General features: G+C 59.2%; 2 protein-coding genes across 4 annotated transcripts in view; both read right to left on the bottom strand.

Moving 5' to 3' along the window:
* The window catches only part of IP6K1 (inositol hexakisphosphate kinase 1), a 37,621-nt gene extending 30,456 nt beyond the window's left edge, over positions 1–7,165 (bottom strand). For 2 of the 3 annotated variants that reach the window (XM_068419883.1, XM_068419886.1), the window contains exons 1-2: positions 7,076–7,165; positions 6,517–6,572 (exon numbers count right to left, since the gene is read on the bottom strand). The gene's annotated coding sequence lies outside the window, so the exon portion shown is untranslated. The remainder of the gene's footprint in view (positions 1–6,516; positions 6,573–7,075) is intronic. The other variant, XM_068419885.1, reaches the window with a different exon arrangement.
* Positions 7,166–8,169: 1,004 nt separating this feature from the next.
* On the bottom strand, positions 8,170–14,376 carry CDHR4 (cadherin related family member 4). Its single transcript, XM_068419848.1, has 20 exons — positions 14,094–14,376; positions 13,761–13,781; positions 13,418–13,614; positions 13,184–13,346; positions 13,011–13,096; positions 12,787–12,882; positions 12,235–12,338; positions 12,026–12,162; positions 11,780–11,945; positions 11,536–11,686; positions 11,330–11,432; positions 10,871–11,086; positions 10,651–10,790; positions 10,426–10,570; positions 10,149–10,351; positions 9,923–10,062; positions 9,793–9,828; positions 8,694–8,760; positions 8,564–8,594; positions 8,170–8,432 (listed from the first exon to the last, which is right to left on the bottom strand). The coding sequence occupies exons 1-20, from the start codon at positions 14,146–14,148 to the stop codon at positions 8,377–8,379; spliced, it is 2,313 nt and encodes a 770-aa protein (XP_068275949.1). The 5' UTR covers positions 14,149–14,376; the 3' UTR covers positions 8,170–8,376.
* Between the last annotated feature and the right edge of the window lie 8 nt (positions 14,377–14,384).

Genomic DNA, 14,384 nt, shown 5'->3' with positions numbered 1-14,384 from the left:
CAACACTTGTGGTAAGAACTGTGAAATATTTAAGACCTCGATTACATAGAAGATTTGTACACCACCAAAGAAAATGTCACTCGCACAGCGTAAGAAAAAACACAATATTTGGTCCAAGTGGGAAATAAAGCAAACCATTCCAATATTTACAAAAGTAAAGGTATCCATAATCCGTTTGTATATAGTCACATTTAATCTAAGCAAAATCCACCTATTCAAGATGAACCAGATATGGGTTTTACTGTGGGAGGTGTGGGGGTTTAGGAAACTATCAAAAAAACCCTGCATTTGTAGTGTTTCAACACAAACTGTGCTTCAGGCTGCTTTAACCATCTTTTTGAGCCAGACTCAAAAGACTTAAGTTAAAAGGTCTTTTTTCACCTACATTTGTGGGATGACAGACTCAGCCCCCATGCATCTGCCAGGCATACCTTCCTCACATCTGCCATGCAGCTTTACACACACACCACAGTTTGGAAAACTGAAATACGTCTTCCACTAGGCAGCAAGTGTTGCGAGGGCCTTCCAAAGCTCCGGGACTTCACCAGTTTTACTTACAACCCACAAGAGCACAATGATACCTCGTCTTCTACAATAGCTCTAACATTTTCACTGAAGTTATTCTTTGGTTTGATTCAGCCACTGACTACGACACAGGACTATGCAGCCCCTTAGGCTTCTCTCCCAAATCCTTCCTGCTTTAAATAACTCACTGACATCTGCATTCACTGGTGCACTGATTTTGGTGCTCGAAGCTGCTTATCGCCTATAGTTAGCTGTAGTGAGATCATGACTGCCTCCCCACACGTGCTTAAGCTGCTTAGACAGTACTGTCAAAGGACACAGAACAAACAGCCAGCCCTATCTTCTTGTGCCTTTCTAAGATTTCTAAACTCACTTTTTGAAACGCTTGACAATACTTTGATGCCAACAGTGGACAACGCCAATCCGAGTTAAATATTATGTGATATTTTGCACAAACCCACTCTGGCAGTTTAAAAAATGGGAAAATGCAGCTCAGCTTAGAACTACAGGGGAAAAAAAGAGAAATATCAGAGCAGAATATATGAGCTATAGAATAGTTCACCTTTAGATCAGCACTTAGGTCAGCTGCAACAAAGACATAGGAGCATTCCCTGCAGAGGAGGCACCACATCTCTCCTCTCCCTACCCCAGGAAGGCAGTTGTGGAGCTCAGCATCTTTGGTCATTACCTGCTGCACTTCCAACTAGCAAAGACCATTAGTCACACAGGTCGGGGCCTCCCCACCAGAAAAGTGAACTGTGTGACACAACCACTATTTAAACACGCAGTCTCTCAAGAAAACGAGGTCATTCGAGTCTGCTGGCAAAACAAATGCTTATACCGCAGGTACTACTACTGACTCATATCCTTGTTGATAAAGGACTGGGGGAACACAGGTATGCTAGACTTCCTTCCAAATTTAGAACAGCACAAAGTAATCCCTTTCAGCCTGGAAGACTATCAAGCCAGCCTATTATCTTTCAGCAACCTAACCTCAGAATAGAAAGAAAAAAATAAAAACCAGACAATGAGAGAGTTCTGAAATCACTGTAAGAAAATTCACCTGCAGTTCAGCCACCTAAGTGGCCAGACTGCTAGAGCATAAGAGTTGGCCTCCAAATCTCGGAAGTTTAGTTCTTATTACAGAGGACTGACATCAATTTGATTAAAAGCTCACAAATATAAAACAGGACTGAGCTTTTCATTCTGTTCTAGTGCACTTACCTGGGGGTTCCTGTAGTATCCTCCAAAGATGAGAGCATACCTCCCACAAACCGTATCTACATATACTTACTCGAAGGGTAAAATTACAAAGTGAGATGCAAAAAGCAAGCAGCTTATTTCTCTCTGCGTGGTATTTAAGGTGGCTGCACATGTATTCTGGCCAAAACAGAAAAAAGTTACTTTAGAGATATCACCCAAGCTCTCTCTGTTGAGCCGTCACTGGAATACGGAGCCAGCCTCTCACAATCAAGAAGGAGCAGGACGCCAGAAGCAAGTCAGCCTGGAAGATGTTGTATGGAAACAAGTTAGCAAGTGCTAAATTAGCTTTTATTTAGATCTTTACTTGCTCATCAATTCAGAACATTTGAGAGCACTCTTTCCCTTAAGTCTAGGATGAGAATTCACAGCGAGCTCCTTTCAGGATGCAAACACTCTCACTCATTCCTCTGGACTCTAACAGAAGCTCTTTACCAAAGGCACCACTGGGGCTGAGGGGACCACTGCCCCCCACCGCCTCCTCCATCCCCCAGCTGAAGATTACCAAGCAGCAGGCAGAGCAAAACAGGCTGCATGCCTCTTCTTCATCTGGCCTGGTTCACAAGACACCGATGGGTATCAACAAAGAAAGGCTGAAGCATAGTATATTAAACTGTGGCAGCTGAGCAGGTACCACTGCAGGCCCTAATACACGGGAGGTACCGTTTGGCAAAGAAACAGGACAGCTGGTGAGGGAGATAACCTTTCTAACTACAAAAGCTAAATCAGAGACAGCTTATCTATTGGAGCTCTCAACCACGTGTAGTATAACATCCTACCAGGACAGGCACATCACATCTCATAACCTTTTTTACTGCTTTTATCAGATTTGGTTGACACAGATCTTCAACGAATATAATTATGGCAGCTACACCCATGTTATTTTTGAACGGAAACAACTGCACCGATGTTAACCACTGTGGGTATCATTACACAGAGAGGCACCCTATAATAGCAACACTTATTCCTTTCCTCCCAAAGAAGGGGATAAAAATCATTTGTTGTGAACAAAACTGACCACACACTGATGGAGGTTAAGCAAAATAAAAGAAAGCTTAAAGAAGCTCGTGTTTTATACGCAGTTAACGCCACAAAAAAACGCACACAGACGAGCCTACAGAAATACATGAAGGCAAAGGACTTGCACCTTAGTACTATCTGCAGAGAGCAGTTCGCACCAGTGGGGCCTGTACAGGAAGCACAGGCACCCCAACACACCAACTAAGAGAACTGCATCCACTAGGAAGCACATCCACCCAAACAGCACGCTGGGAAAGCCAAAAATAACAGCTGCTGCCACATCCGAACAGCACAAGCGCTGCGTACAGGCGATGCCTGCGAAACAGAAACCAAGCAGCCATGCACAAACACTTCCTCTTCCTCCCCCACCACCCCTACGACAGCAGCAACAAACCTGAGATTAAACGCTCGCCAGCACCCTGCTCTGCATTCGTGTCACATCAGGAGTATCAGCGAGGGAGACTGCTCGCTGCTCCTCCGTGCACCTGAAGGGTTCCTTCGGTTTGCAGCAAGCAATACAAATACTTGACGTGATTCTTGCAGAGGTTTCTGTCACGTTTTCTTCTTTTCTTTCACTCCTCCTCTCTAGCTCACCCATTTCAGAGCTCACTGGGCACCCCTTGTATTTACCAGGCTTGGTTTTGACACATTCCTTCTCAAAGACTGAGAAGTCAGAAAAAAAAGCAGTTGTTCCTACGCAAGTCACATCATATAAACAAGCAAGCACAGAGCCACGGCTCTACTGAGCTGCCACGCACAAACTCTGCTAGTCAAGTTCAAACCTAAACCCTGCCCAGCACCAAGACTGACGGTGTGACACTGTCAAATTCAAGAGTAAACAAACCAGGCTGCAGTCTTCTGTCAAAACTAACTTCTGAGACTATAAATCCCAGCATAAACGCTCAACTGTGATGCACACATCTCAAACAAGTTAATTCCCAACGGGCAGACTGGGGGAGTCCGATGGCAAGTGAAGTGCCTGGGTTACAGAGCAATGCCCACGTAACAGCCCAAACAAGGCTTCTGTCAGATTTTCTATGGCTTCAGCACCTGCATTTCAAACACAGATGGAAGAAACATACCTCCTCTAGAACACAGGCTGTGAATATTCAACTCCAAACTGAGCACCTACACTCCTCATTCCAATGGAAGCCAGAAGACAGTGCCGCCCCATACCCCAGCGTGCCAGGCAGAACTCGCCAAATCAACTAAAAACTGAGATCTAAGAATACAAGTGATCAAACCTTTTTACAAACATTTGGGGATCCATTGAACCAAAGAGACTGTGTCCTGTAAGAAGATGGTCAACAAACAGCTCCAGGCTCATACAGGGCTCATCATCTCGCAGTCGTCAAGGTCAACAAGGCCATATTTTCAGAGTTTGATAATTTTACACGAAATGAATAAGCGCCACATATGGGGGAGTGAAGGAGAGAAGAAACAAACTAGGCGGCTCAGAGGGGATGAGAATATCGTGCAAGTGCATGATTAAGAAATCATAATGCTTGTTCAGAAGGCTAATTAGCTGATTAAAGGTGCAGGTTCTACTTCAGCCTGGGCATTTTTTCGACCTCTGGGTGACTGCTGTTCTAACCTTGACTCCTCACTACACGCAACGCAACACAGAATAACTTGCAAGTCAGTTGACTTACACAGTCTGCCGTGAGAGGGGATCCCAAAGCACATTAATTTTGCTTTCTAGAGTACTTCTATAAGGACATGCCCCACACTGTCATCCTGATGATGAAGTACACAATGATACTATTGGCAAAAGTAGTAGGAAAGAAGCATGGACTCTACTGTTACATTTAATTTTTAAATATCTGTAAGTATGTATTTAAAAATTATATTTTTATATAACTAAATAAATATATAAGAACGCGTTGTCACACTGTTTCACAAGAATAAGGCTACATTCCACCACCAGCCCCATGTTCCCACCATAGCCCTTGCACCAGCAAAATCATTTAAGCACCCACAAAGCTGGGGAGAAAAAAAGAGTCAGTTTGTCTTCCGTTTGATCAGTTCATAAGTCAGGGAACTCTGACTCCCACCTGCACAAACACCCCGGCTGGCACCAGTGACAGGGCAAGAACCTCCAGCTGGTTGCAGTCTATACTTACATGAGCTTAAAGTGACTGTGAAGCTACACACGGGAGGTAGTACAACCAAAACTCCTGCTGACTGGAAGCTGATCCTAGAAACTGTCCCCTTTCTCATCTCAACAGTGGCTCGTGCTCACTTGCTCTTTTTTCTATGTAATAAACATGCAAAACTGCCACAAGGTGCCTACTGGATAACCAGAGTAGAAACTAACCTAGGAAAGACACATGCTCCGTTCAGAAGAGGGCCCTACCAGCATATTCCACCCTTTCCACCTCTGCGGTCACCAGAGACTCCTATGGTAATCACCTCGTATACATCAGCTTCCCCCTCAAGAAGCCAAGGATCACTTCCCCTGCTCTCCCCAAAGTCCTTATCAGACAGGAAACAAAGGCAACGCCATGAAAAGGACACTTCAGATCCGCCTAACAGGCTCTAAGCGGGACAGCGTAGGCTGTTCATCCACGCACCTGGAAACGGCTGGGCTGAAAAAGCTGGGGAGGGTAAGAAACACTCTCTAATGCTATCAGAATTAAAATGAGCATTAACAGAATTCAAGACATCATTGACAAAACAGAAGTTTTACGCAGTTGAAACAACAAGCCGATGTTATCTTGCTATACAGAGAGTTCACACTTGATCTTCTCACAACGTACCACTTTCCTTCCAGCTCCAAAACAGAGCACTTACCTTAGGTCAGTGCTAAACTAAGCCAGCCACAGAAAAATATTTCTCTATCTCAGTAACAAGGAACTGTTTCACACGATTAGGACATCCCTAACAGACCTATTCAGGGTTATAGTCACAGCATCTAATAACCCATGTATCTAATTCTAAAACACTTCCAAGCTCCTGACAGAATTTCTGTAAAAAGGAAATCAAAGTCTTAGTTCCGTGATATATAACACGAATACTGTATTTTTCTCCATCAAAAATCTGACCATATGCATATAGGTCAATATATCAGCTGCAGATGACAAAGAGACTTGCACAAGACATCATAGTGTATTATTTTGTGAGACAAGCTACCAACTAAGTTCACATAAACAGGTGTACTGACTATAGAGATATTACATTAAGAATGAACAGAGACCCAAGCCTACACTGTTCTGGCACCATTCACTGCTTCGTTAGTAAGGGCCAATCTTGGAATTCAGCTTTGGAAGCTCTGAATACCAAGTTAAGCCAGGTGAACCTGAAGGGAGGAAAAGCAGATGGAGCAGAAACACAGCAAGACAGGCTGAGATAAGAAAGGCAGCACATACTAAAGCATATTACTGGAAAGAAGAACAGGGGCCTTGCTGATTCAGAGCTCTAAGATGGAGGTACACTGAGCCTGGCACCAGTTTAAATTCAGAGTAGCTGAAAACTGAACAGGAGTCAGTACCACCTCTCCTAACCCAAGTCCTCCTTGAAAGCCCCGCGGAAGGTTGTTGGTTACGGCCCAGGTCTGCAGACCCATGAGCACACCTGCCTCCAGGGACTGCCAGGACCCCAGTAACCACTGGGGCAGCCAGCACGCCCCGAGCCTGCCCGCACCCCCTCCTGCACAGGGGTGGCAGTACGCTGGGACGCAGGAAGGGCCCCCAACCCCACCAGCCTCCTCACCATGTCGGTTTCATGTTACAACCGTGGTTTGCCGAGTTCCTTCCTGCGCGCTGCTCCTGCAGAAGGGAAGGGCACAAAGGGAGGGGGACGCTAGACCCGCTGGCCGGGCAGGGCCCCGGCAGGGGCGGCCCAGCCCTGCCCGGGCACCGCGCTGAGCCCAGCGCCCCGAGCGCGCTAGGGAACGACCCTCCCGGCCCAGCCGTGCCCCCCATGGGCCTCACCCCACACACACACCGGGCCGCGCCTGCCTCCCCCTTTCCCCTCCTCACGGGGCCGCGCCTGGAGTCCCCCCTCATGGGTCCGTCCCCAGCTCCCCCCCCAGCACGGCGCTCGGTCCCCTGCCTCTTCACGGGGCCGCGCCTGTGCCCGCTCCCTGCCCGCGGGGCCGCGCCGGGCTCTCCCCTCTCCCACCCGCCCTCACGGGGCCGCGCCCGGTTCTCCGCTCCCTCCCTACACGGCAGCGCGCCCGGTTCTCTCTCCCTCCCCTCCCGGCAGCGTGCTCGCTTCAAGCCCTCCCGCCCCTCAGTCTGCCCCGGGCCCTCGCCCCGCTGCGGCTCACCGGGGCCGGTCACTGCCTGCCCAGCCGGGGGCTGGCGACACCGAGCCCCCTCCCCGCGCCGCCGCTCCCGGCCGCCCGCTCCCCGCCGCTGGAATCAACAACAAGATGGCGGCGGCCGAGGAGGCGTCGCCCCGGCACTGGCCGTCATAGCAACCGCGCCGTGCAGCGCCGAGCCCCTCCCGCCGGGAGCGGTGATAGGTCAGACCCGCCGTCACTCGAGCACCGCGCCGCCCCGCCCCTTTCCGCGCGCTGGCTGCCTCCGCACGGCCGCGCACGCTAGGCACACGTGACACCCCTCCAGTGACCCCGCCTCCCCGCGGGCTGAGCCGTCTCATTGGCTACCCGCGGGGAGGGAGGGGGCGCTCGGCCAATGGGCAGGGCCGGGGCGCGGTGTGGGGCGTGGCCTGGCCGGGGTGCGGGTCCGCTGGGCCCGGGGCCGGGTCTGGCGGCTCAGCCGCCCCCCCGCCACGGCCGCCCATCCCCGGGGCCTCGGGGCAGTGCGGCGGGCACGGCGGGGCGGCACGGCCCGGCTTGGCACGGCCCTGCAGCCACCTAGTCCCCGTCTCAGCCGCCCCGCTCCCCTCCCGCCCCGGAGCTGCCGGCCGGCCATCCCTTGGCTCCCGCCTTCGCAATTCAAACGCCGGTTTCCCGCCTCCCGGCGCTGGCTGACGCCCTCGCAGCGCTCCCCGGGCCCTGCCCGCTCTCCCGCAGCACGTCCCGCTTGCCCGCGCCGACTCGCTTTTCCTCCCGGCCCCTCGGGGGAACGTGGGACACGCGGCAAAAGTTGTCCAAAATTACCCGTGGTTGGGTTGTCCCGCCCCAGCTCGCGGCCCTGCGGAGGGCTGCCCGGCTGGGGCACGGCCAGGGGCTGCTGCGACGCTGCCGTGACCAGGGCAGACCCTGCCAAAGCCCTCGGCACGTGTTTCACGGTGCCGACACCAGCCCGGGGCCGGTGCTGCTGTAACTGCCATCCCGGTCCTGGGTGGTGCCACCCACGTCCCTGAGCAGAGATGGCACAAGTGGCCGCCACAGCAGGACAGCTGCCGGCGGGACCGCTCGGCCACGGCGCTCCCCGCGGCAGTCACGGCGGTGGGTGCGATCTCTGCCATCGTTTATTGGGCCGGGGCGGCTCAGGGGCTGGCTGCGTCCCATGGGCAGCGAGTTTGGCCACGGTGGAGGGCTCCCATCCTCCTCCCGGGACCGAGGGCCACGCCGGGTGTCTGCCAGCGCCCGGTGCCCTGCCCAGCATGGCCTGTGGGGAGCTGTGTGTCCCGAGGGACCCCCTCACCAGGCCAAGCCTCTCAGATCCAGCGCCGTGCCCCGGTCACGCTGTTGAAGAGATAGTCCCTGCCGGTGCCTGAGACGGGAGGCAGCGCTCAGCCCTTGCCCCACGGGTGCTGCCCAGTGCCCGTCTCTCCCGTCCCCCAGACCCCTCTGCCCCAAGGGACACAGCCCGAGGCTGCAGGGGCCATGGGACAGGGCACTCACGCGGGTCCTGGGCACGGCCGTCGAACTGCCCCTGTGCGGAGGAGAGACGGGAGAGAATGCTGAGGGCCCCACGGTGCCCGCCCGTGCCCCTGCTGGGGCACCTGCCCTCGCCACCATGGCACACACTTACTGGGCTGCCAGCATGGGGGTGGCCCCGCTCCTCCTCGCCGCCCCTCTGCTCCGCCACGTCCCAGGAGCTGCGGAGGGGCCGAGGGGAGAGCACGCCATCGGTGACAGGCCCCCAGCCTCGACCCCGGGGGATGCTGCCAGGAGCGGGTTGCCAGCCAGGCTTCGCACTACCGGCTGCGCCCCGTTAACCCCTTTGCCCCGACTGATTTCCTCCTACCTGATCGTCCCCATACCCAGACCATGGGTCCCTGGCACAGCCCTGGGTGCCGAAGGGATTGCAGCAGGGGCCGTGCTCCCCCAGGCACCACCACCTTTCAGCGATGCCCGAGAACAGCAAGCCGGTTTGCCAGCACACCTGCTTCTTTCCCCCCGTGCTGGCGCACCCCATTGCTGTGCTCAGAGGATGCTGTGCTGGGGCAGCTGCAGCCCCAGAGCCCCCTGCTGCCAGCACTGCCCCAAGGGCTGAGCCCAAGTCTTCTCCCTTTCATGGTCACCACAGCCCCAGTGTCACCAAACGCCGTGTCCCCAACCTCACCAATGAATGTGGATCCAGCCATGCATCCCCCTGGGGCGGTCACGCTGCTGGAGGTGGTTGTTACCCTGCCTGCAGGCTTGCGTGCCTCCTCCTTGCCATGCAGATGCCCGGCACAGGCTGGGCCAGCTCCAGGGCTTCCATGGGCTCTCTCCTGTGCCGCCTCTCACCCCCGGTCCATCCTCCCTGGGGTGCTTTCCCCGGCAAATCAGGGCTCCCCCGGCGAGCCGCAGCGGCCCCAGCCCCAGCGCCAGGACCCAGTGCTGCGGCAGGCTGTGCCATCCCACCTGCCACCGCAGACCTTGTGCCCCAGCCCGGGCACCGACATGGCTGTTCCCTGGTCAAATCGCCATCTCTGCACCCACGGCTCCCATCAGTGCTGCACCCTCACCCTGGGGCAGAGACGGCTCCCCGGCACAGTGACCCATGGACCACAGCCAAGTGCGGGGTACATTAAACACCCCCCACATGCTGTGTCTCCCCGGCTGCCTGCGAGGATGCTATGGGAGCCTGTACCAACACGCACGGCTGCCCCTCCCTGTCCATACGACAGCCACGCAGCACCCACCTCTTTCTCAGGAGCAGCTTGTCAGGGGCTTGGTTGCTGCAGGAGGAGAAGGCGGCGGCCATGAGCCCCTGGCCTTGCTCGCTGTGCCATGCCGTGCTGTGCCGTGCTGTGCCGTGGTGCCAGGGCTCACCTGCACAGCAGGCTCTGGGCCAAGCAGCCCAGGGCGGCCAGCAGCAGCGTGCCGGAGATGGTCAGTACGGCCACGAACCAGGCCGGTGGGTGCCACACCGCCTCCGTCCGCGTGATGACCAGTGGCTCCTTCTGCAGCGTCTGCAGAGGTGTGGGGTGAGGGGGCATGCGAGGGCAGGGGGTCTGATGGAGCCGGGAGCACTGCCTGGCCCATGGGCACTGCTCACCGTGCGCCGGGTGGTGGTGCTGGGTGGCACCGGGGTGGTCCGGGGCGTGACGTGCACCACCAGTGCCACCACGGTGCTGCGGCGGGGGGCACCAGGGCTGCCCCACACCTCCACCAGCAGCACGAAGGTGCGGGGTGCGGCCAGGTCATCGGGGAGGTAGAAGAGGGTGTTCCCCTCCAGCTGAAAGCGCCTGTCCTCGTTGCCTGGGCGAGAGGGTCTGCTCAGTGCCACACCGCAGTGAGGGGCTGGGTTGTGCTGTGGCTCGGCTGCTCCTCACCTCCAGTGATGGCGTATGCCAGTGCGGTGCCGTCGGGGCTGCCCTGGCACGCCAGGCGGGTGACAGGCTGGCGGTTGCCCAGCCCAGCTGCGATCCGCAGCTCCTGCACCTCGGGGGTGCACAACGGCGCCTGGTCCGGCACGGCCTGCCGGGAGCGGGGCAGGCGGTATGGCACCCATGGTGCTTGCACCCACTGCGGCCCACCCGCCAGGCTCGTGCCCACACCTGCAGGCGCACGGCCACTTCACACAGGCGGCTCCGCCGCTTTGCCGGGTCCAGGTCGTTGCGGGTGTCCGTCAGCCGCACCGTCAGCCTGTAGCTCTTGTGCCGCTGGGCGTCGAGGGGTCCCACCACTCGGATCTCGCCTGCGGGGCGGTGCGAGCTGCTGGGCACCCATGGGTGCTGTGGGGTGCGGTGGGGGCTGGGGAAGGGGCCGGGCTCTCACCGGTGCGTGTGTCGATGGAGAAGGGCTGCGCGGGGCCGGTGCCCCCCTCCAGGCTGTACTCAAGGCTGTCCGGTGGGTAGTCACGGTCGGTGCCGGCCACACGCCCCACGGCGCTGCCGAAAGCCGCCGTCTCTGGCACGGTGAAGATGGCACCGTTGGGGCACGCCGGTGTGAATTCGTTGACAGGCGTCACTGTCACGAGCACGGGCACACGGGCTGCACAGCACACGGCGGCTCAGCCACGCTGGCACCACCCCACAGCCCGCACCGGGCTGGGCGTGCTCCCCCCGCACGGGCTGGGGGACACGGGGATGGTGGCACCACCCCTGGGGCGGGCAGGGGAGGAACGTGGCCCCTGTGATCTGCTGGTTTTGGGGTCAGGAAGGGGCTTTTCCCACCTCCCCTGTGACCTCCCCCATTGCACCCCCTTGGACACCCCCGGGGGACACGGGCACTCACTGCTCCGCAGGGGCTGCCCTCCCGCTGTCACCACGATGGTGGCCGTGAACCGGAAGCCCACAGCAGCCACGGCCTCCGAGTCGTAGTCCAGGGTGGTGTTGACCTGCCGAGCCAGGGTGGGGGGGTCAGGCAGAGCCGGGGTGCCCTGCAAAGCTGGGGTGTCCCACAAAGCCGGGGTGCCCCGGAGGGAGCCCATGGCCCCACACCTGCAGCCGTGGCCCCTCCATGCGGAAGCGGGAACGGGAGGCGAGTGGCCCCTCGAGGGCGTAGCGCAGGTGCCCCTCGGTGCCGGTGGGGTCGGTGCACCTCAGTGTCACCAGGGTGCTGCCGGGGGACACAGTCTCGGGCACCTGGTACCTGTGGCAGGGCGGTCAGCAGTGCAGCTCCCATCCCCGGTGTCCTGGCCATGGCAGAGCATTTCCTGCACCCCACTCCCCCCCCGAACCGCACACGGCGATGGCTGGGGCGCAGCTCGGCGCCCGCCGGTCCGTCCCCTGCACGGTGACGTTGAGCGTGGCGGTGGCGTGGTCAGCGGGGTGCAGCGCGTTGTAAGCCTGGACGAGGAGGTGTGCGTGGGCCACCTCCAGCCGGCGGGTGCTGCGGATCTCACCTGTCACTGTGGGAGAAGGCACGGCCTCGCATCGGGCACGGGGACAGGGGCGGGGTGGCCCTGGGGACCCCCGCTGCCCCACTCACCCTCGTCGATGGTGAAGAGCGCGGGTGCCACGGGAGCGAGGATGGCATAGCGGACATTGTCACCGCTGGCGTGGACCCGTGTGACCACCTCCAAGGGGCTGGTGCTCTCCGGCACTGTCACAGCCCACTGCGGCTCGCTGCAGGCAAGGCAGGCAGCGTGGCGTGGCCTGGTGCCACCGGCACCCCTTACCCAGCCCAGCCCCACTCACAGGAAGGTGACACGGGGACGGCGCGACGGCAGCACCTCCACCCTCACGGCCCCGCTGCAGTTGTGCCTGTGGCGGTCCATCACCTCAATGTCCAGCCTGAATGTCTGCGGGGCAGCGCCGGGGCAGCCGTGGGACAGCCCCAAGTGGCACCAGGGATGGGGATGGTGACAGGGATTGGGATGGGGATGAGGATAGTAATAGGGACGGGGACAGGAACAGGGACAGGAACAGGAATGGGGAGAGGGACAGGGATGAGAATGGGGCCTGGAGCAGGAACAGGGGTGGGAAGAGGGGTGGAGATGGAGACGAGGATGATATGGAGACCGGAATGGGGACAGGAACAGGGAGAGGGATAAGGACTGGGACAGGACTTGAGATGCAGAAGGGGATGGAGCCGCGGATAGGGACAGGGCTGGAGCACCCCTGGGGCTGTGGGGAGGTGGGTGCCCAACGGGAGGAGCGGGACGCAGAGAGCTGCGGGCAGTGCCAGCGCAGGGCTAAGCTCCAGCGGGCTGAGAGGGGGTGTGACAGCCTGGGGACGCTGCTGCCCACCTGGGTGTCCTTGCTGGGGTCGAAGCCGCCGGCAGGCGCCAGCACCAGGCCCCGGCGGGTGAGCGTGAGTGGTGTGTCGTGGTTTCGGAGCCTGAACTGCAGAGAGACAGGCAGCGGGAGGAGGGTGGGAACCCCTGTCCCCAACTCCACGCCCAGGGTTCTGCCGTCCCCAGGACTGCTCCCACTCGTGGGGGCTGTGGACCCCCAGGGCAGCTGCCACTCACCGTCAGCCCGCCGAGCGGCTGCGGCAGCACCGCGTACAGGGGCGTCCGGGGCGCCACGTCCGCCGGCACCCGCACCACATCCCCCTCTGCGGCACAGCACGGCCGTGGGAGCCCGGTGCCGGCTGGCACCCACGGCCCCCCCCGCCCTGCACCCGCTGCCCCCCGGCTCCTACCTGCGCTGGCGAAGGGGGCATCACAGCGCAGCACCTGCCCCGCTGTCACCCGCACAAAGAGCCGCTCTTCCACCTCGTCCTCGCCGGGACAGGCGGCCCACAGGGTCAGGGTGTACTGGTTCACCCGGCGGGCATCGAGCTCCGCACCGGCACGCAGCGTCACCTGCCGCGGGGACACGGTGCTCAGCGGGGCACCAGCAGGCTCCTGCCCCGCTCCCCGTCCCCCAGCCGCACCTCTGCCCGGAACGTGGCGGCGGCTGCGGGGTCGGCGCTGATGGCGATGGGGTTGAAGGGGTGGCCGGGCTCGATGCCACTCAGGGTGATGTTGGGGCTGCCGCTTGCATTGCTGCAGGACACGGTCACCTCGGCCACGCGGGTGCCCGGTGCTGCGTCCTCGCTCAGGGCCACCACACGCGGCAGGTCAGGCAGGGCTGGCAGTAGATGTCGGGGACCGGTCTCGCACCCAGCCAGTGCCACCAAGGGCTTGCCCAGCTGTGCTTAGGGAGCCCTGCTCCTGCACCCGGCCATCCAGGTCTCCCTGCCAGGTGCAGTGGGGCCCAGGGCACCCTGCTCTTACCTGTCGCTCCGACAAAAGTCCCTGCAAAGAGGAGAGTGTCACCCCAGTCTGCTGGGTGTGCCCTGGCAATGCCCTGGGGAGGCCCCAGAGATGCCCCCGTGGTGCCTGGATATGCCCCAGTAATGCCCTGGCAATGCTGTGGCCGTGCCCCAGTGATGCCCCCTCCCCACCTGAGCCCAGCCAGGCAGCTGCCGGCCCCTCTGCCCCTCCTGGGGTCAGCCCCAGGCACATGGGGACAACCAAGGGGAGCCTGTGCCCTGTCCCCCTCCTTTTGGTCGCCCACCCCAGGTCTGGCAAAGGGTGCCCTCGACCCTGTGAGCCTGAAGAGCTTACCTGGGGCACAGAGGGTGAGGAGGAGGAGGAAGGTGAGGTGTCCGTGCATGCCCATGGCTCGCTGGCTGTTTGGGACAAGCTGGAGCCCGTTGCCACGGGTGCTGGGCACCACCCCAGCCCAGCGTCACACCAGCCAGCCGTGGCTGCCAGCCCGGCCCCGGGGCAGGGACAGGGCACGGCCCTGGTGCCCCCGGCTGCCGCACGCCTCCCGCCATGGCCGGGCCGGCACCGGGCAGGCTGGCAGCGATGCTCCGGGGGGTTTCGTGCCGCCCCACGCCGCCTCGCCACGCC

This window comes from Nyctibius grandis, chromosome 29 (genome assembly GCF_013368605.1).
Source record: "Nyctibius grandis isolate bNycGra1 chromosome 29, bNycGra1.pri, whole genome shotgun sequence".
NCBI classification, from domain to species: Eukaryota; Metazoa; Chordata; class Aves; order Nyctibiiformes; family Nyctibiidae; genus Nyctibius; species Nyctibius grandis.
This window is presented reverse-complemented; position numbering and strand designations above follow the sequence as displayed.